Genomic DNA, 22,276 nt, shown 5'->3' with positions numbered 1-22,276 from the left:
GCATTTTAATTCTCCTTAACTTTTCTCTAATTCAAGGCAAACAGCTGGACCCCATATATATCACGAGAGCATAGCAAAGTCTGTGCTGTCCAAACCCCAGCCAGCCCACACACCGATTAGAAGCTGATAAGCCTCCTCAGCCCGTGGAAATAAGCAGTAGCATCTGTCAAGCAGTAGCAAACCAAAGCAGGCAGGAGAGAAAGGAATGGCCCCAGAGATCTAATAAGGAGATGACAATCTATGATATGCAAATCTTTGCAATTCTGAGGTTTCCACCTGAAACAAAGCCAAGCTCGGCATTTTTGAAAAGCACTCTTTACACTTAGCACCCTGAAACACACCAAGCTTGAACCAATTCAGTTCAAAGCAGGAAACAGTTTCTATGCTTTTGGGAAAAAAATACAGAAAAAACAAGAATGCACCAGTAGAATGCTGAAGAAATAAAGTTTTAGGGAAAGTACCTAAGTACCTTCTGCTGGTCTTTCTCAAATTTTATTCTTCTCAACTAGGATATTTTTCAGCCTCTTACACAGTTTTAAAACACTGACACAGCCATCAAAAATGATGTGGCCACAAGGCAGCCCAAAAGATGTGTTGAGAATGAGCAAAACTAAGTCACTGAACAATGCGAACCTTCCTGATTAAGCACTTGCTCAGTCAAAACTTTTAGAGCTTATTTGCTGGTGGGTTTTTTTAAAATTCTTTTCAAGAAAATGGGGAAAGGATGGAAACAGAAAATCGGAGAATAAGAAAAGATGTTATTAGATAAATCACAGAATCATTTAGGTTGGAAAGGATCTTGAAGATCATTGAGTCCAACTGTTAACCCAGCACTGCTAAATCCACCACTAAACCATGTCCCAAAGTGCCACATCTTTGCATCTTCTAAATACCTTCAGGGATGGTGACTCAACTGCTTCCCTGGGCAGCCTGTTCCAATGCTTGGGAATCCTTTCCATGAATAAATTTTTCCTTATACACAATCTGAACCTCTGTGGCACAACTTGAAGCCATTTCCTCTTGTCCTATTGCTTCTTACCTGGGAGAAGAGACTGACCCCCACCTGGCTACACCGTCCTTTCAGGCAGTTGTAGAGAGGGATAAGATCTGCCCTGAGCCTCCTTTTCTCAGGTTAAACAGCCCCAGCTCCCTCAGCTGCTTCTCATCAGTCTTGTGCTCCAGCATCTTCCCCAGCCCCATTGCCCTTCTCTGGACTCAGTCTAGCACCTCATTGTCTTTTTTCTGAGTGAGAGGACCAGAACTAAATACAGGATTGGAGGTGTGGCCTCACCAGTGCCAAGTATAAGGGGACAATCACCACCCTGGTCTTGCTGGCCACACTATTGATGATCCAGGGCAGGATGCCATTGGCTTTCTTGGCCACCTGGGCACACACTGGGTCCTGCAGTTCAGACACTGTTGACCAGCACCCCCAGGTGCTTTTCCACTCAGCAGCTTTCCAGCCTGTGGCACAGCCTGGTCTCATTGTGACCCAAGGGCAGCACCCAGACTGGGCCTTGTTGAACCTCATAAAACTGGCCTCAGCCCACTGATCCAGCCTGTCCAGGTCCCCCCACAGAGCCTTCCTGCCCTCCAGCAGATCAGCATTCCCACCCAATTTGGTAACATCTGCAAACTTGCTGAGGGTGCACCAACACCATCAGCAGTTCCGTAGCAAGCTGTTTATTGTAGTTAAAAGGAGAGTCGAGCTGTACACGGTAAATGCTGTATTAACAATCTACAACACTCAAATTTAGTCATGCATCCCAGCTTTTAGTTGTTTTAAAGGAAGCTTGTGGAAATTTATTTATTAAACACTAGGTCTTTATTGTGTGCTGTTGATATGCATGTATAAATATGTATATGGACATATGTATTTATATTTATTTCATTAGTTAAACCACTCTCTAAATGGTTTGGATTTTTTTTCCACAATGCAAGAATAACAGGATCAGGTCCTGAAACTAGCTATTAAAAATGCCTGTTTCAGAGAAAATTATTCAGATTTTAGCACTAAGCCACATACATGACTGTCCTTGCCATTTTCTCCCCTCCCCTCCCTTAACCTTCCCATTTCTCCTGCCTCCTTGCCTTTGCCACACATGCTGATGAGATTTTAGAAATAGGGTTAGAAAGTTTCTAAGGGGCTAGGAAGCAAAATCTTCTACAATGACTTCCATACAAAAAACCATAAATTATCAAATACATTATTTAACAGGTGACATATTCTTATTTCTTTCTAAATGTAAGGCAAGACCTTACAGAATACAATCACCACTTCTGGGGGAATCATTTAAAATGTCTTTAGTGAAGTTGAACAAGTAGGATGTGCTTTATCACAACTGAAAGTGAGGGAAAAAACTTGCAGGAAAAAATGAAATTATTGTGATACCACTGGGAGAAATAATTCTATATATCGAAATAATATCATGAGCCAGTAAAGAAAAACATTTCTGATACTTCAAATTTACTGATTCCTACATAGTATCACTCTGATTTTATTATCATGCATGTAGCAGTGATTTAAACTGCTACATGCACGATAATAAAATAAGAGTGAATTCCAAAGTAAATGATACCGTGCAACCCCACTAGAAAAGTAACATTTGTTTAAAAGTTTTACATATGGATGTTTCCAAATGGAAAAAATTTCTAAACAAAAGAAAGTATATTATTTAACTTTCACAGGCATAGAAATGTACAACTATATGATAAGTATGCAGAACACAAATCTAATTAATATTACATATCAATTAATGTAAAATAAATTAATTTTTTATTGGAGGGTGAAATTAACATCCTAGACTGATATTCTCCAAGAACGCCTATTCATCAGCTCAGTTGTCCTGGAAAACACTGAACAATGAGATGCAGTACACAAGAACTATCAAAAGGGAGCACTTTTGAGCCACTGAAACTGCATGATGGGCTGAAAACCACAATCTCCCAGCTGCAGACAATGATACTATCTCAGGTATTTTATGTGCTAAAATGATCATTAAAAATTAAGCACCACATATAAGCTGCCATTTAGAATATTAATTTACCTTTACTAATCATCTTTTTAACTTGAGGCTAAAAGAGTTCACTTACCATTCGGATACTCAGGCTTAGTCCACGAGATGTTAAAGGAGTCAGATGCATATGACTGGGCTTTTGGAGCAGGAACCCCTTCTGGTGTACTCTCATCTGTTATAGCTGCGCTGGCTTCGCTTATAGAACACCCACCTCCCGTGCAAGCCTTAAAATATTAATCAGAACAAATAAACACCTTTCAGTGTAGTACCAATAATTTTAGCAATTAGGTTTTTTGCCTAAGTTTCATTCTTCTTCCACATCTAAACTTAGTAAGCCTATAATTTTCAGGTAGAACACTTTTGTTAGCATAGATTTGTTTACCTCTTTTCTTAAATAACAAGAGGATGTATAATAACTCATGATACTTAGCTTTTAGGCATATTATAGCTAAACATTCTTCTGTACTTCACAACAGCACCCGGAGCATGTGCAATTGTAATAGTGAAAAACCACCCTATTATAAACCAGTGTGTATTAGTTGTTATTATTACATGTTTATGGAAAATAAAGTAAAATAATTTGTATTTCAGTTGCCAGAGAACAAAATGTTAACCACGCAATTTTTATATTTTGTTTGGGATATGAAATAATACAATGTGCAGGCAAAAGTGCATATCACTCCATATAACAGGCTTTTAAAGTTTTACATGCACATGTAAACATGTGCACATGCACATGTAAACATGTCCGTGTGATGTTTTGCCAATTATTTGCACTAATGCTGATGACAAGACTACACACGTTAAAAAGCATAAAAATATATATCTCGGTATTGCATTGAAAGATTTTTGTGCTAGGTTATTGTTTATTTTTAGGGTTTTGTTTAATAATAAAATTAAAACCTGAATTCAACAAATATTTACATTTGGACATACACTTACATAAAATTTATGGGATTATCTGTGTTTTAGTAAGTCCTCCATGTACTAAAGTGGACAAGTAGATCATCAGCACACAAAGAACCTTGCTCTCCAGATCTCCAGGAATAAAACATTTCTCTCAATCTATTATATTTCATTTGAAAGCATTAGCTTCAGTTTCCCATTTCACATTGTTTTTCAAATTAGAGAGCAGTCAAATACATTCCCTATGCCCTCCAAAACTGTATACTGACCCCAAGGGTAAAAATAAGTATTGTTTGTAAATGAGAGGCTCTTTATACATAAAGATTGTTTTGATATAACTGGAAATTACATTCCCAATACAACTAAAGAATGACTCCATGTTCAGTCTGAACTACCAAATAAAGATGAAAGAATGCAAACTCAGTTTTGGGAACATGCAAAAAATGGCATTTACTCTAAACATGATAATGTTTATTAAAAAAAACCAAAAAATAGTGTCAGTTTAGATGGATGCTCAGGTAAACATTAGCATTTTGTTAAGAAAAATATTTAAGAAAATTATCCTTCTAGGAGAAGGAGAATAGTCTTTGAATGATTCCACTTCCACTGGCTTCATGAAGAAGCTGAAAAGAGCAGTTCTGGAAGGCCTCTTTCTCATTTATTCCTTATTGACTTGCTAATTAATTTCCACCAGGCCTACTTCACCAGTGGAGAGCATTTCATTTAAGGGCTTGGTAACAGCAGCCTGTCCATTCATTTATTTCTTGAATTTCACACAGCTCAATTTTTGTATCTCTGAAATTTGCTGGGATATGAGGTTTCTGGTTCTTCTAATGAAAATCAGCAAAAGGGAGCTCATCTGCATTTTAGGTAGGGGGATTTTAGATTGGTGTATCCAAATTGACTGGACATCTGGCTATCACATCCAGTGATGCTCAAAGCCATGAAAAACCTTAATTCAGACTGAGTTCCCATTTTGTCACTCTGAGAAACAGATTTCAGGTGAAATTTGCAAAAAATACCAAAGGAAGTGGACAGCCAAAGGACCGATGCAAATCATATCAGATGACACCACATAGCAGCACTGAACCAGCTTACCCACACTGCAGTGTCCTGAGGAGATACTGACTTAACAGTTCAATCACAAAAGCACTTCAGTCATACAAATAAGAGTGACACCCTTGCTACTAAAGACAACTTTTCAGCTTTCCATTTGCTTTCAGACTGGCCTGGCTCACACTTACCCAGCTTAGAACACAAACAGAACAAAAACAAGTTCCTTTGCACTAATCCATGGAGACATGACCCTATGTCTTCTTGGCAGACTTTAGGAAAGAAGCATTAGATTTGTTCACAAAACCTGTTGTACTCATTTATTAATAAAATTGCTGCATATTAAATGGCAGTGATCAATTCTGAAAATTGGTAACAGCATGCAAAAATAAATACTTTCTAACTCTCTTCAATGTAGTAACATTAACCTTTCATACAAAAGTTAAAGACAACAGCCTGTGATGTGCTGAAAGTTCTGCTCATGAGGCTCCTGATTCCTGTGTTCAAGCTGCAATTTTTGATAACTCAACACAGAAACCAAAACCAATTTTTGAATGGATACAAACCAAAGTTAATAGTAACTGTGAAACAAGGAAAAGAAAAAGGTTCTAGCTGATAGAAGTATTTCATTCTAACAAAAAAAAAAAAAAAAAAAAAAAAAAAAAAAAAAAAAAAGGGAAGAATTTAGTTACATCTTCCACTGTTGATGGTTGTTTGGGGTATTTTTATTCTAAAGTTTTATCAAAATTCATTTAAATTATATATGAAACACTAAATATTTTTTTTCCAGGTGTGTATGCTTGATTTGAATTTTTTGTGGATCTGGTATTTGTTGGGTTTTTTTATATTTGGAGTTTTTTCCTTTCATAAAGTATACAAGTAACATTTGGCCATGTTTAATCTTCATAACTTGTAAACCTCTAACAGTACATTCCTCTCAAACCAGTCAAACTAGTTCTATATATGTTTTATGAAAGCTATCACACCTCAAAGATATGGAAATTTTCATGCACTTTTATCATTTTCAAAGCTGCAAGGACATTTAGATCTTCTAACTCACCTATCACAGACCACTGCATTTTATCCAGGTAAATCTGGTTATCTTTGTCACTGGAAGAAATTATCTTTTCCTACTTTCTGATTAAATGCAAATATTAAGAGGGATAAAAAAAATTACAAAGAAGTGAGAAATAAAATATAAAGAGCAAAAGGTTCCTAAAAATTTATTTGATAACTTCTAGGAAATCTGCACATGCTGATGAAGCAAAACCAACATCCACACAACACCTCCTCCCGTATCCCAAGGCAGAGCCACCAAAAGAAGCAGTCCCAGGTGCTCTCCAGATTGTAGCTGTTAATTCTTCCCTGATGCTCTCTCCTTGTGCTGCCATGCATAGCAGCTGGGCAGGAGCAGAGAAGAGCTGTGGCACAGTGAAGGACAGCACAAATTCTTTTGTAAAGAATAAATAAAAAATCAAAGCATAAAATGCTTGTTGAAGTAATGTCTTAGTTTTGGACATGATGCTATTATATATGCTAAGCAATTTACTCTGCTGAAATATCTAGGCACAAATGAATTAATTCCAACATGTATCTAAGCTGTAATTAGACTGAATATCCTTGTTTTTTTCAGGTTCAAGTCAGATCCTTATCATTACCTGAAGGTAGATTATTTTGTGTGGTATAATATTTAGAACATTCAAGAGCATGTTAAAAAAAAATGAATGCATATCCAGTCTACATAAATGTAAATTTATTCATAATCAAGAGCAGAATATTTTTCTATGGCATTTATCAAAGCAAATATCCTTATATTGGTATCGTTATAAAATGAACAGTGTGCTTAAAACAAGGGACAATCCCCTCCTTTTATTCACATATTTTCTGGTTTGTTAGTGAGTTGAAGCTGTTCTATTTCATCACAAAATAAAACCAATGATAAAAAATGCAATGAAAACACTAATGTCTTTTAAAATGATTTGAATACACAAAGTGCTACTTTACACTGAACTGCTCTTCTTTGCTATTTCCTTCTAGGTAGAAATTTTAAGATGAAAGAACAAATTGCTATGGTACAAAATATGAAAGGTTGACACTTTAAAATATATTAAATGTTTCCTTGTAAGTTGTGTGCAATGAAACGTTTTAAAAACATTTAATATAGTTCTGCTCAATTTTTTATTAGTTATCCAACTTATCCTTGACGAAAACCTGTATTTAAATTACATACACATTTTTGTGAGTCTGTTTTGAAACAAAAAAACTACTTTTGTTCAGGATGGCTCACCCCCCTTAGTTTCAAAAAGAAGAGGTTAAATAAAGTGGACACAAGAACCATTAAATATTAAGATGCTAACAAAGTCTGGATCATTTTCACCATTTTACACCTCTACTACACATCTTTAAAACTTACAGCTAGTTTTATGAGGTATTCAGTACCCGGGAAAAGCTGCGGAATAGTAAAATCCAAAAAAAGTTCTGTGCTGTTATAGATTACATTCCACTTTGTAAAATTCTGCTCATTGGTGGCCATATAAATTATATAGCGATCTAGGATTCCATTTACTTCTACTGGCTCTTTCCATCTGCAAATAAAAGCAAAATATGATTAAGACCAGACCAAATAAAGATTCAGAACACGTTGAAAAATGTAAGGCTTTGTTTAGAGGACTTCATGGGGTTTATTTTGAGAATTTGAAAACCCAGTTGTGCAATCATAAAAATAAATCTAAGCCATACCTCTAATGCAGTATTTGTACTCAGTAGATAAATGATTACACACAAAGCAGGGGCTACAAAAGGGGCATATCACCAGAACATTTCCTGCACTGAAGTTTGCAGAGGCTATGCCCATATGTAGGTTATACTGATTGCGTAAAGACAAAATGGAAATTAAGTTGGCAAGTGATAATCAGAAGGTTCACAGAACCACTAAACTAATCACTTCTATGCATTTAATCATAATAAATTTAATTTTATGTCACAAACCCTTCCCCTGATTGAACTCACTGGAATTCTTGAATAAACTGATGCACTATTGTGTTGTCAGGAAAGAAGAAATCTTTACTTACTGTACATATATTGTTCTAGAATCCAAAACTGTCAGGACTGGGGCATCTACGTGAGATGGTGGCAGCTGTGCCGTAAACAAGGTGACCTGGGAACTGTTTGTACAGCCAGCAAGCGTGCATGCAGTGAGCAGGAAGTGGTGTGGTGTGAAAACTCCCAAATCTAGGGCAAAAAAAGAATAAGAATTTACGTGGTGTATTCATTTTAACTTGTTTTTCTGTAGCTTTCAGAGATTAGTGAGTTTAGAAAATCAAGAGGAAATGGGACCTGTGTCTCTTAAATGTTTCAGATTTGCCCCAGAGGAATGAATAGGTACTGGTTCTTTAGTAGTAGACAACTGCAAATTTTGACTACCCATAAATCTGTGGGGTGTGCTTTGGCTGAGATAACCCCACTGTACTCCATTTACACCAGAATGTACACCAACCAACCAAAAAAAAATTAGATTTTCAGGTGCTACATACTACATCACTTTGCTACATTGGCAAATGAGCGCCTTTGAGACTATTGAATCAAATAAAATTAAATTAATGGAAACACAAGTACATGTTCATTAACACAACTGGATTATATATTTTTTTAAATGTGCTGTATGAAATATGAATGTCAAGCATTGATATATACAACAATTCAATCCATGCAGATTTCCCTACAAGCAACAACACAAAGGAAGCTCATTATTGCCACCACTCCTACTGAACCATTCTCTCTTTGCCTGTTTGTCTTCAGCTGCACGAACACCAAACACTCGTAAAATACATTTCAGTAAAGACAACCCATCTAATGCTATAGCAAAACAACTTTTCAATGGTTATTAATTTTGAAGCTATCTTGAGTTTCAATTACCGCAGAAAATGGTGAATAAAATGTATCATTTTTGCTGAATGAATATTCTAAAAGATCATATATTCTTCCCTATACTAACAATGGATTTTTTGACAGAAAAATTGTAACAGGAAAGTAATGCAGTCATAATTTTCTAGTATTTTCCTTTCTCTTTTTTCATTAAAGTACAAATCACAGACTTTAACAAGCAAATCTTTTAAGAAGCAATTTACAGTTGCGGTTTTGGCAACTGCATAAGGTATACAGGTAAAATGTTTGTTCAATAGACACACATTTTCAGTATGTCATAAAAGTTCTGTGTTTTTGTAAGACATAATAAATAGTAGTGTTTTCAGAGCCCAATAGTATCAAACTATATTTTTTACAAAATATTTTTGAGGACAAATTTAAAAATTCCTGTTGGATGACACAGACATCACCCAAGCAAAAATGTTGTAGATCCAACTTCTCTCTCATTGGTTTTCCCCTCATATAACACCTCCAGTCCCTGCAGGAATGGAATTTCTTCTGATTTGCTCCACTCTGTGTAAGGAGAGAATGAACTTGTGCATTTTTATTGAAAATACTGTATCACTCAGTGTTATTGTTCTATGGAGCACATGGCAAAGTGCGAGTTAAAAAAAAAAATGCTGCAGCTAAAAAAAAAATCATCAAGTGAATGCCTCTAACAGTGACATGTTTAATCAACATAATGGGACTGATTCTACCAGGGTTAAGCAGTGCTTAAGTCAGTGAGAGGGGGAAAGCACACTCCAGAGCAGGTGCTCAAGCTGGCTCAGCATGCAGGGAAACTCCATGTACTGCACTGGCTGCATTGCCTTCATTATTGCACACCTTCCTGGGTCCCTTATTCCCTGCAGCGGCCATAAGAGAAGCCACAAAAAATGCAGATGGAGCTGAAAGTCTGTGACACAAGTATTACATATTCCATGTTGTGGGTGGGCAAACAAGTGACCAGAAGGATTTTACTTTCAGCAATCCTAAAATGAATAGATTAAAGCAATTCATGGAACCTGTATAATTCATAACCTCCTAGATTATGCATTCTTCTCTCAAAGTTGAAATTATATGGTAGGGTTTCACCAAGAAGAGTGAATATAACCCAAGGGAAAGGAAAGGAAAAACTTGATTTCTTCTTTTCCATGTGTTTATGGTGGATCACTCTTTTCCTTGTCAGTGCGGGGTTTGATGCAGATTGTAGCTGATGAGACTACTGGCAGGCATACATTTGTGGAACTACCTTGTGTAATTTGAAGAGGGAAGAATTTTTTCAAGGATTAAGAGAATGGAAGATGAGAAAATGTTTTATTTCCCTCCCTGAAAAAAACAATTGCCTATAAGTTACCTTGTGTGTCTCAGTACCAAGAATGGAAAGAGCAAGAAGAAAAGACAGGGAAACATGTAAAGTTTGAAAAAAAAACAACAGCAAGGAATGGATAACACAGCACATATGAGCAGAGAGACCATTTGAGATCAGATGATAAACACAGTGAAAGGGGAGGAAAGGATAGGAGAGTTTAAAAAATAGCTGAAATATAAAATATGTTAAAAAAGCAGCATGTCACCAGCATCTAAGAAAATCTTTATTCCTTATCTTGATTTATCAACACCAAAGTATTTTGACTACTAAATAGAAAGTTTCAATTGAATCTCAAAGATTTAGTTGGGATAAAGGCTAAAAAGAAAAATTTCATTTGAGTAAGCAGGAGAAGAAAACAAAGAAATTCAAGGCTTAGCAATGTCATTCAAGGTAGGAGCTCTGCCATCATTAAAATCTATCCATGGACTTCAAAGTTTGGATGAACCAGCAAATATAGGGTAGGCAGTATTTCTAAGAGGTTAGAAGCAGAAACTAACAAACTGAACAATAAAACATATTACATTTTATTACATCATAATCAATACAATTATTCATCAGAGCCTAATTTGGGAGATATTTTCCTATTTCACGTTCAAAGTGTTTCATAATGGATCACTGGATTCAAACAGCTACAGATACAAACATGGGTTTGAAAGAGGGAGGAGGTTTTTAAAAGTACAAAGCCACTGTTTGTCAAGGTCCTCTAGCAACAATGCCTTGCTTTCCATTTGCTTGATTGCATGATTTGCATAAGATCAAATGTAGGCAATTGTGGACATGAAAAACAGATCACTCTCAAACACATTAGAGACAGATCCACAAGCATTATGTGGAAATGTGTTACAAGAAAATGCACCCCAGTGCATGGAAAACTCAGTGACTAATGTCAAACAAAGTATTATTTACAATATAGGGTAAGAATTATATGTTATTTTACAATTGATTTCATGTTGTTGCTGGACGAATTTCATTGATCTCAATTTACAAGACGATCCCAGTAAGGACACAATTACTACTTTTAAACCTCCTGCAAAACCTGAATTTTTTTCCTTAAAAATTTGCTTGATGAGGTTATATTTCAATCTGTTCCACAATTCCAGTTCCCTGAGTTAATTTAAGGATCAAATATTTCTTATTTCAATATTCCAATAACTACTCACTGAAAACACTTCTTTTTTTACAAATACAAAGCTAAGCCTAGAAATTATAGAACTTCACTGATGAAAAAAAACCCCTATATTTAGGATTTGGTCTTATTCTCATTTCTAGACTCAGAAGAACAAAAAGCACAAAAAGAAAAAGATCCTTTTTTGAGGGTACAAGATCCCCTCAAGTCATCTTATTAAAGTAGAAGGTAGACAGAAAAATAATTTTGCATTTTTCATGCTAAAAACAGAACAAAGGAAGAAAATGAAAATAAAAAAAAAAAAAAAGGAAGAAAACTAAAATAAAATCCCACATATCTCTTTTAAATCCATTACCTAGTTTTCCCCAAAGAAAAAAGTGGAGCAGAGGGAGAGAAAAGATCAACCTGCCTTTTCATCTCTTTGACCTCAGAGGCAACACAAACAAACTAAATCATTTTCTAACTCACACATCAGCAAGAGAATAGTGAACTGTAGTGACTATCATTAAAATCAATATTTGCATACCACTATAATTATTAGATATGTGGGGTGGTTGGAATTTCCTACACTACCCAACTATAGTGGCTGGTATCCCTCCAATTTCTAATAACTACCTGCATAAGTCCTGAGAGCACAATCAATGCATGAGATATAAAGAATAAAGAATGACCCCGTTTGCATGGTCAATAAGAACACTCACTCACTTGCTTTGATCAAATTTAATGGGTAGTCATTGAAAGATAATATGCAACACTATAGTGCCACTTTTAGCATGGAATTTGAGAGATGTTACTAAAAAAAAACCTACAAAAACATAATTAGTACAGTCAAAAAAAAAAAAAAAACACCCAACCAAAATTAAGGATTTAACAAAACATAAGCTTTCCCATTTATTTGTCAGAATACATCCCAGTTCAAAAATAACATAGTAGTAATAGCTGCAATATTTTATTTTTTCTGTAACTATCTTAACACTCTTATTATATTCAGATTTACTGCAAGAGAGCCACACACTCTTCTTGTTCCCCTCTTCCTCCCTATCTCCACTCTCCCTGGTTTCAGGCAGCTACTGTAAGGACCAGAAATGGCAATGTCCTGTCTTGGTGAGCACTCACATGACTTGGGCAAGGAACCTCACATGGTTTCTCAGGAAAATATCCCATTGCTATATTCAAAGGAAAATGATCTAACAACATTGCAGCAAGGGATTGTTAGCAGCACAACAATAAAAACCTGCTGAGAGAGTTTGAAAACGAAAAACTTCCTAAGAATTCCAATCATCATGTAGTTTATGTAGGTACACTATATGAACATTTCAGCTCATTACTCACGTCCTTACTCTATTCTCTCATCTTCTTTCTCACGATCTGTTACATTAACTTATACATACATTAACATAGTAACTTAGTATTTAATTAGAAGATAAACTCCTTGGGACCATAGATCTTCACCACCAAATACAACCATGTCCCCTTCCGATTTCTGTACACCACCAAAAAATCCCAAACATCTAATGCAGATGCTAAGTGTCAAGGTCACATTATCAGGCTTGCTCCATCAGACATCACTAGCACTTTTCTGCCTTCCACCATTTCCTGAAAGCAAGCAACAACTCATATTCAACTTCTAGTACAGTATATTCTGCTCTCTTTATTTATAAAGCACCAATCACTTAATGATATTGACTCTCAAAGAGTCAATATTCCGATTTCTGTACACCACCAAAAAATCCCAAACATCTAATGCAGATGCTAAGTGTCAAGGTCACATTATCAGGCTTGCTCCATCAGACATCACTAGCACTTTTCTGCCTTCCACCATTTCCTGAAAGCAAGCAACAACTCATATTCAACTTCTAGTACAGTATATTCTGCTCTCTTTATTTATAAAGCACCAATCACTTAATGATATTGACTCTCAAAGAGCCATCACTAATGTACAACTTTCTCTCGAAGGGTATTATACTAATGCTGCATAATTTCATAGATTTGCAAACCCCACACCACACTCATCACTTCCTTGAAAATACTTCAGAAAAGACAATGTGTCACAAATGACACCCCTTAGGTACTTCAGGCAACTCAATCAAGACAAAGAATATGTTCATGTACCTAATTGTGTAAATTAGCAATGGATGGCCTTCCACAAGTGCAACTGGCCCTTTAATTGAAGAAAACATCTATCTTCCAAGACAGCAGCAAATTCTATCATATTAATTAATAACTAAGAATGCTTATGTGATTCAGTAATGTTGCAGAGTGACAAAATTTAAATAATTTTGTGAAGCCATTAAAAACAAGTGCAAGTAATAAAAAGCAACAAATAAACCCAGGATCACAAGTAACTCTTTTCAGGAAGCACCATAAGCTGTTGTCCTGCTCTAAGAACAACAGCAAAGACTTTGACATAATGGCACATGGACAGAATAACTTGCCTTCCAGCTGGCCAACAAATGCTGATGTGTTTTAGAAACTATTTGTTTAGCAGTAAATATCTCTGGTTTTCCAAATTACTTATAAAGGAAAAAATTCTTTACTGGGGGGGTGGCAAGACACTGGAACTGGTTGACCAGAGAAGTTGCGGATACTCAAATCCTGAAGTGCTCAAAGGCCAGGCTGGACAGAGATGTTAGCAACTTGGTCTAGTGAAAGGTGACCCTGTCCATAGCAGGTCCCTTCCAATCCAGGATATTCTATGAAATCTTCATTCCTTTTGAGACTTATGCACTTCTGAAGGTTCCATCTTGGGAAATAAAGAGCATAGCACAAAACCATTTAACATATTCCCCATATGTTATGCATAAAAACATAACAGTTATGTATTGGACTGTGCAAAATAGTTATATTCAAGAAGAAAAGCCCTTTGGCACAAATGTGAAACAAAAGGATCTTTCATCACTTCAGTCTGCAATGATTTCAAGAAATTACTAATGATTTTACATGCCTGAAAATGGTTCTACTTTTGGAAAAGGGACAGATCCAAAGCACATTAAGGCATTTAAAGATAATTATGTTTTAACAGCAAATATTATCAAGTTTATTTGCCTTCACATTTAGTAACAGTGTCTCTTGGTTATGCTCTTACACCCTTAATTGTCGCACAATCAAACTTTCTGCCATTTATTGTCCCAAAGTCTTGTACTTCTTTGAGACAAAACTCATTCCTCAAAAGGTAGGTTTCATCCTGACCAATTCACAAGGCCACATAAACATCCATTCCTGATTAATGGCTTTCATTATCCCTTTTTATTTTAGTAAAACTATTTTAGTTTTAACCTTCCTTAGATAGGCATTTTTTATTTACACTTTATTCTTGTGCCTATTATTCATATCTCATTGTAAAAGCTGGAGAGCAAGGATTCCAGACTTTTATTTTAAAGCCATATGAACTTCCATGTTACTTCTTTGCTGACTAGAATTAAAAGCATTCACTGTCTCCCTGGTTTACGTCAATTATAAAAGCTGGACAAATAAAGTGAGTTTGAAGGTCAGAGGGGGAGAAATCAGAAAGAAGATGAAGCACGTTAATTTTTATCAGGCACATGAAGAGAAGTAATTGTGGTCAATAACACTATCTTAGTTTGATGTCCCTCTTCTTCATTTATTTACACATCATACGGATTTTAAGATTTAAATGAAAATTTCCATTCACAAATGCTTCCAATCCGTTCACTTATTTCTTATTCCAGCTTAAACAGAGATGAGTTGCTAGTATAAATCTTAAGAACCATAATGTCTCAGTCAATGTTTAGCCCAAAAAGTGAAAAAGGAAAAAAGCATGATTTGACCATTTTACCTCTGTATTACTTCAGCTTTATATTCACAGCTGGAAAATATATTTGCAGTAGGCAAATACATTGCAAATTTGAAACTCAGATACCTGCGTCTATAAAAATGGAACTACTCTGGATTCACATTAGTATGACCAAGAGCCCTTTGGCTCACCAGCAGAAGTACATCCTGTCTTCCCAAGTAATTCCAATCTTGCTGCAGAGGGAGAAACAAAATTCAGACCTACCTAACTTTTGGTGCTGAGGTAATTGTATGAAGTGCCAGGCTGCCACTTTTACAACCCACAGAAGAGCACATGTGAATGTGCTGCTGTGGCAAGTAAGATGTGGTTATATATGAATATATCGTAAGTAAAGAGCAACTATTACTATCCATTTTATATAAATCAATAGTGCAGCCTCATCTGGAGCAGCATATATTGCAGAGTGCAGAAATAAAGTCTGTCTGGAAAACAGCGGTGAGAGAGCGGAGACTTACAAACACTTTCTTAGGAAGAGAGGCTACAAAGAAACAAAGACACACCATAGAGGGATATAGGATAGTAAGTGCTACATAGAAAAGCTATTAGGATGCTCTGTTCCCTTGAATTCCCTTTCATTAATAGAAGGGGAGGGGGGGAGGGGGTGGAGGAAGGGAGGGAGGGAAAAAGGACTTGCAATAAATTCAGAAAGTGGAATTTTCAGAGACACTCACCCCACCTAAAATCGTGGCACATCTACTACTGCTGACAAGATGATTCAAGGTTATCTTTGTAAATCAAACTTGAGGAGAGAAACATTAAGTATCAGTATAATATTCTTTAAATTACTTATGTAAGCATCACTATAATTTGTAAATCTGTACAACATTCCTGCAAGATTTCTGTACTTCACTTTTTGTATCTGAGACAATTAGAACTCTTTAACACTGTATTTAATTTTATATAAGTTTTTTTCTGCCAAGCAAAGAAGAAGAGGGATGAGATCAAAGAAATAAATTTCCAAAATAATTATTTTGAAAAAAACTTAGACAATTTTATTTGTATATTTTTCTTACTACAATTTAATATGCATAGTAAATTACAAAATACCATTTTAATGAAAAAAAAAGTCTTAATCAACAAAAGCCAATTCATTAAAGAAGCAGAAGCTTGAGAAAGCACACTCAACACTAGAAATTGGAACCTAAACAATAAAACTGCAACAAGGGCTCTTTGACTGGCCATCAACTACAGGTTAAGTTAATGTTTTATAGGTTGCAAGTTTTATTTAGCAATATCTGCATTTTACACCCATGATGAGTAACTTTTTTCATCATTTTGTATAGACCCAGGCATGTGAGATGATTAGAGAACAATTCTCACCATCCAGGAAAGCCATCATGGGATTTAAGAGTTTCTGTAGAAGAGATAGTATCACCTTCCCAGGACCAGAACAGCTCTGTATTCTTGAATTATAGTCAGAGGGTAAAGGAGTTTGCCAAAACATTACTGGAGTGCTGGAACAAGGATAGCAGGAGGATTCAGCTTCTGAGCACTGCTCCTAAACAAGACAATTTATAGCAAGTTAAATCTGTTGCAAGACTACAAAAGCTGAGCTAGTTTTTCCACTGACCACAAAATAAGCAGCACCATAAAATACACTGTATTTCTATCTGCTCTTCTCTCTCCTTAGTAAAACAAGCAGCCCAAGCTGCAGAGTCATTAATATGGTCAACATGTGGTTGGGCAAAATTATTTGTATTCCTTTTTTTTTGGTTTTGTTTTGGTTTTGAGTTTTATTTTGTTTCATTTATTTTCATAGTTACTTTCAAAACACACACAAAAACAAAGGGAAAAAAAAGAAAAGCCTAAAGTTTTTTTCAACTTGACATGTTGTACTACCCAGTTATGGCATGTAGTGTCAGTAATGCCATCAGATAACATAACTGCCACAATCTGATGTGATGCATTAAACTGGGATTACCAGAATAAATCATGTTTGTGGGTGCACAGATCACAGGTGGTGCAGTCAGCTGCTCTGTATTATGGCATATCTGTGGGATGTGCAGATTAGGATATAATGTCCAGAAGCTTGTTCTCATTTGTGAAGTGCTTTACAACCATAAGTCAATAGTAAGGAGCCACAAAACAGTTATAATGGCATAAACCATCATCAGGGAAAAATACAAATCGATCAGTGCCAGCAATATAAAAGGAAGAGCTTGCATCTGTCCCTAGTCTCATAAATTCAGTGGTTGTTGCAGGCTTTTCCTCTGTCCCACATGTACTTTATTAACAACAGTAACTATCATAAATAATAATAATGCAGAGTAGTTTATTTCAAGATGAATGCTCTTCTTATTATCTGTTGATCCTATACCTTATTTCTTACATCGTGTTTGTGTTCCTCCTGTAAATGGGAGGGGAGAGCTACCTAAATTTATTGCTTGAAGTTTATGCCTTTTAATTGGCAACAGGGTGTTATGTCCAGAAAGTTGTCTATGTAGGCTCCTTGAAATATCTGCATACCTTAACCAGCATGTTAAGCCTCCAGAAAGGAGGCATAGAATTTACATTCTACTGTGTGCTATAAATAAGTAATAAGAACAGATTAGAATTATGCATTTACGCCTACTAGTGAGAGTGAGATGCATAATTCACAAGTGGCAAACCTTTAAGAGGTTTTCGTATTTCACCCCACCCCTCTCCCTGCTCCAGTCTTGCCTGTGTAGTACATTGTTTAGTCCTGTTGTTCCACAATTTTAATTTTTCATTTTCAGGATAGTTGTTTTGGTTTTATAATTACTATTTCTTTCTTGCAGGAGAGCAACTGACACTATGTCAGTAGTCATCGCTGGGTATATGCCTGCATTATGTTACATTATTGGTATCATCTTTATGAGTTTTCTTGTGAAACTCAGGGACACAACTAAGATAACAAATGACTTGCAACTGAAACTTCCCTGTGCTTCCCTAGCGCTGTCTGTTGGAGCAGGTCCAAAGCAGTGCCACCAAATTGATCAGTGGGATGGAGCACCTCATTTCCACCTATGAGCAAAGGCTAAGAGAATTGAGATTGTTCCACCTGAAAAGAGAAAGATTTGGAGTGATCGCCTTCAGACGTTCCGGTACCTGAAGGGAGCCCGCAAGAAAGACAGAGAGCATATAGTGACAAAGGGGAATGGATTCAAACTAGAGGAGAGTCAGTTTAGATTCGATTTTTGGGAGGAAGTTCTTTACTCTGAAGGTGTTTGAGGCACTGGGAACAGGTTGCCCAGAGAAACTGTGGCTGCTCCCTGCCTGGCAGTGTTCAAGGCCAGGTTGGATGGGCCACTCAGCATCCTGGTCTAGTGGAAGGTGTCCCTGTCCATGGCAGAGGGCTGGAACAAGATGATCTTAAAGGTCCCTTCCCACTGAGGCCATTCTATGATTCACAGTTAAGATGATATACTGCTCTTCTAGTTGGACCTCCTGGAGGCCAACTAATCTCTATGTCAATTCACATCCTCAGCTTCTCTGCTGAAGCCTGAAAGTACCTGATGTGACCACATTTTTTATGATAGCACATGAAGGCCACAGATTTTGCCAAAACTGTGGTTTTCCCCACAGCAGTTCTACCTTAAAAAACTCTGTTAGCTGGTGATAAGGTGTAGAAACAAGGATCTAGTTCAGTCTAGCTGCTTTACTGTTTTTTGGTTCTCTGGCTGTGGCGCTACAATTTTGATTAATGTAATTCCCAAAGAAGTATCACTAAGGATGGCTCTTTGATGAAGAAGTTTCCTTGTACTTTCTCTCAGCTGTTTTGAACTCAGACTATTTATCTACCTGGATTTTTCCTTTTATCTGCATACAAATATTTTAAATTATTTTCTAGCTCTGTTTACCATTTGTTTATTCTGCCTTGATCTCTGCCACACAACTTCTTTTCATATTTAAGCCAAGACTTGTACCTCTTTTTTATGCTAACATTTCTAATTTATTAATCTTTTTATCTATTCAGTGTATCTCACTTTGTTTTTAGTTTTACTTGACGAAATTTCTCTGCAATTTTCTCTGCCTGTAAACATAGGAGAAAGACTTAAATAGCACATGTATTTTAATTCCCAGTACAACTTAACAACTTAAAAATTGTTATGTCACATTGTAACAATGATACTAAATCCCAAGAGTCATTCCTCAAAACATTCAAAACACATTAGTTGAAATGTTTAATCTAACACCTTGAGCTGATGAAAAGGCTAGCATGCCAACTCATGATATTTAAAAATTCTTGTCAATTGGATTCAATTTTTGTTCCTTGATCAGAACAAAAATTACTAGCACTATTAAAATTAAGTGATCATAAATAGCTCCAAAGTTGAAGTTAATATGAAATTCAGCTTTCAAAAAGAAGCTATTGACACTGCATCAACATGGGCAACTTTCCATTATTGATAATTTCCTTGATTTTCAGCAATTCTCCTAGAAGAGATTGAAAATGTCACTTATGCATCCTTTGTGTGAATTCCCCCTGTCTAGCCAACGATCCTGACATGAGGATCCAGAATGTCCTAATAAAACAGATTCTCTGGTCACCTCTGAACAACCTTACGCAGCCATAAACGTACCCAGACTTGCAAAAAAAATATGCAGACTGTACCTCTGTAATCATGGTAATCATGGAATCTGGCATGTCCAAAGCAGCCAACACAATGCTTATCAGCCACCTTTCTATCCTTCTTAAGACCACAAGTCTAAACCTTACTTAAAAGCAGACTAATCTGATGTTCTTCTTACATGTTTACATGTTTAGCTTCATGTTCACTTGAATATTTTTTTCCCACTAGTTAATTTCCTGATAACCCATCACTTTAATGTGTCACTCTATTCATACAATAAAAACCATGCAAATGAAAGAAAGAGGAAAATCCCCAGAAGTTTTCAGAGTCCAACTACAATCTATGTAAAATGCTTCAATCAGAAATAAATCATCATAAAAAGACATATTGAATGGAAGACTAGTGAAAATCATGATGGAGTTCAGTTCTGACTAAAAAAGGCTATTAAGCTTTATGTAAACAATTTAAGCAATCAGTGTAGAAGCCTAAGTTAAGAATGCTGGCAGTGATAACAGGAAAGGAAGTATCCTAGAATGCCTCCCATACTTTTTGGGGCAAGATCCTTTCCTTTCATATGTTTCCACATAACTTAAGAGGATAGAGAAATAGATTTTGGAAAGTACGCCAATCGTACAAACCACCAAATATTTTTGAAATCAAACTTACACATAACTATTTTATGGTCTAATAACACACAGTCTTGTATTGTTCACACACAAGACAAGACTTGTGCAAGATGGAAAATACTCAGAAAAGTCTGGACTTACATTAATTGGTGAAGTATTTCAGAAATTGAAGTTCTAAGGAAGTTTCTCAGACTTACTGAAATTATAAGTCCAAAACACATGCAAACATCAAGGATTTCTCTTTCTATTCATTTGTGTCCATACAGCTTTCTGTTTTTTTTTCAATAAATAATTTGCTGAGAATATTTCAGTAATGGTAAATGACTCAACACCCTCATGGTAATGGATTTAGTAAAAGCAAGGGAAAAGGGAAACCCAGTTGGGAATCACCTAGAAGTTCTGCTGTGGTGTTACCTGCCTGTACATTGTCATAATTTATCAGTATTCCAACGTTAAAGGAATGTTGGGATATACCAGGTATAGAGAGAAGTGTCTATGCCTAGCACTAGCCAAAGAAGAATACATGTACTGCTCTGTTAAATTATCACAGCTGATAAACCAACACACTTTGTAATGCAGAAGCATGGAATAAAATATCTATTTCAAATTAAATATTCATCAACTGTTTAGCAGTTCAGGAGACCTAATGTTCCTAAATTAATAAGGAGAACTAAGAGTATCTTTTCCAGGGCATAAGGGAAAGCTTGGAGAGAAGTTTCATTATGCAGCTGGAAATACCAAGAAGGCTGCCCCACTCTATCCAAGCCTATTAAGTTATGGCTAAGTGAGATGTGTCCTTAGAAATGGGTATCTAGAGATTCAAGTAGAAGCAGCAAGTTTGGGCTTAGTCCATCTCTGCAAGAGGTGTCATATCTTTATTTACCTGAATCCAGCATTACCTGAAACTAAGCATAAATCATTTGCCAAGTATCTCAGAATGATCCTGGCAAAACAAACAAACAAAAAAATCTTTTAGAAAAGGGGAAATGTTTTTCTTGATCAATATATTATTTATAATTTCAACACAAAACCTTGCACAGTTTCTGATGTTTTCTAAAGCACTTAATGAAATTGTGACTGGATGAAAACTTGTTTTAAACAATAAGCTTATGTGTCCATTTTATCAGAAAAATTAAAACCTGAACAGAAGCCACCATTTTGTTTTACCAGCTTCAGGCAAACCATAATTACCAGGCATACTGCTAAAAATAAGATCCCACAAGAAATACTTCAGGCTATGAGCACAACATGGCCAAGAAACCATATCCTAGCTCTTGCAAATCTTAAAAGAGTTCTCATTATATTTCGTAACAAAAAGCGGTCACCATGAGACAACAGCTCACAAAGAGAAACTATGACACTTAATGTGAAGCTCTCACTGACTAAAGACAAAATGCAGAGAAATAGATTAGCCCTTCAGAAAAATCCAAGAGCAAAGCAGACAAGATTTGGCCAGTTTACCCAAGAGAGGTTCACACACACAACATTACAACTTGATCTCAGAAAGTAGCAAAATAAGAATTTGCTATCTAACTGCAAAGAGGGTATTCTTGGAGAAAACCTACAAATCCACATGCCAGTGCAGAACACCTACAAGGCAATTATATTAAGAAGTATGCTCTGCTGATGGATCAAAAAAAAAAAAAAAAAAGAAAAAAGGCTGTAAGGCTGTAAATTCACATTTTACAAATTGAACTCAATGAACTCTTCATTTAAATGTGTCCTTCTCAGTAGACACTGTCTTCTGAAGATATTTTAGCATCTTTAAATCTACTTACCAACCTAGATATTGAAGGAGAAAATACAGAACAAAAAGCTTACAGATGCCTAATTCTGACAAATATTTTGAAGTAATATCACAGAAAAAAATAATCTGGGAGTTTTACATTTTTAGGGGCTAAATTTCTTATCATAGAATTTAGAC

General features: G+C 35.9%; 1 protein-coding gene and 1 long non-coding RNA gene across 14 annotated transcripts in view; one reads left to right on the top strand and one right to left on the bottom strand.

Annotated features, from left to right (window-relative positions):
• USH2A (usherin) overlaps positions 1-22,276 on the bottom strand; it is a 374,435-nt gene that overhangs the window by 181,724 nt on the left and 170,435 nt on the right. For all 12 annotated transcript variants that reach the window (XR_008429695.1, XR_008429696.1, XM_053936908.1 and 9 more), the window contains 3 exons: positions 8,048-8,207; positions 7,390-7,561; positions 3,094-3,241 (listed from right to left, as the gene is read on the bottom strand). Coding sequence is in view for 10 of the 12 variants with exons in the window: in XM_053936908.1 (XP_053792883.1) it covers positions 3,094-3,241; positions 7,390-7,561; positions 8,048-8,207 (480 nt within the window). In the remaining 2 variants the exon portion in view is untranslated. The remainder of the gene's footprint in view (positions 1-3,093; positions 3,242-7,389; positions 7,562-8,047; positions 8,208-22,276) is intronic.
• On the top strand, positions 1,587-6,407 carry LOC128784956 (uncharacterized). 2 transcript variants are annotated; one of them, XR_008429698.1, is made up of 4 exons: positions 1,587-1,718; positions 2,786-2,974; positions 6,007-6,064; positions 6,218-6,407. It is a non-coding gene; the product is annotated as an uncharacterized LOC128784956 (long non-coding RNA). The 2 variants fall into 2 exon arrangements; XR_008429699.1 differs by lacking the exon at positions 6,007-6,064.

Source organism: Vidua chalybeata, chromosome 3 (assembly GCF_026979565.1).
Source record: "Vidua chalybeata isolate OUT-0048 chromosome 3, bVidCha1 merged haplotype, whole genome shotgun sequence".
Taxonomy (NCBI): domain Eukaryota; kingdom Metazoa; phylum Chordata; class Aves; order Passeriformes; family Viduidae; genus Vidua; species Vidua chalybeata.
The sequence above is the reverse complement of the archived record's forward strand: the minus strand, read 5'-3'. Positions and strand labels throughout refer to the sequence as shown.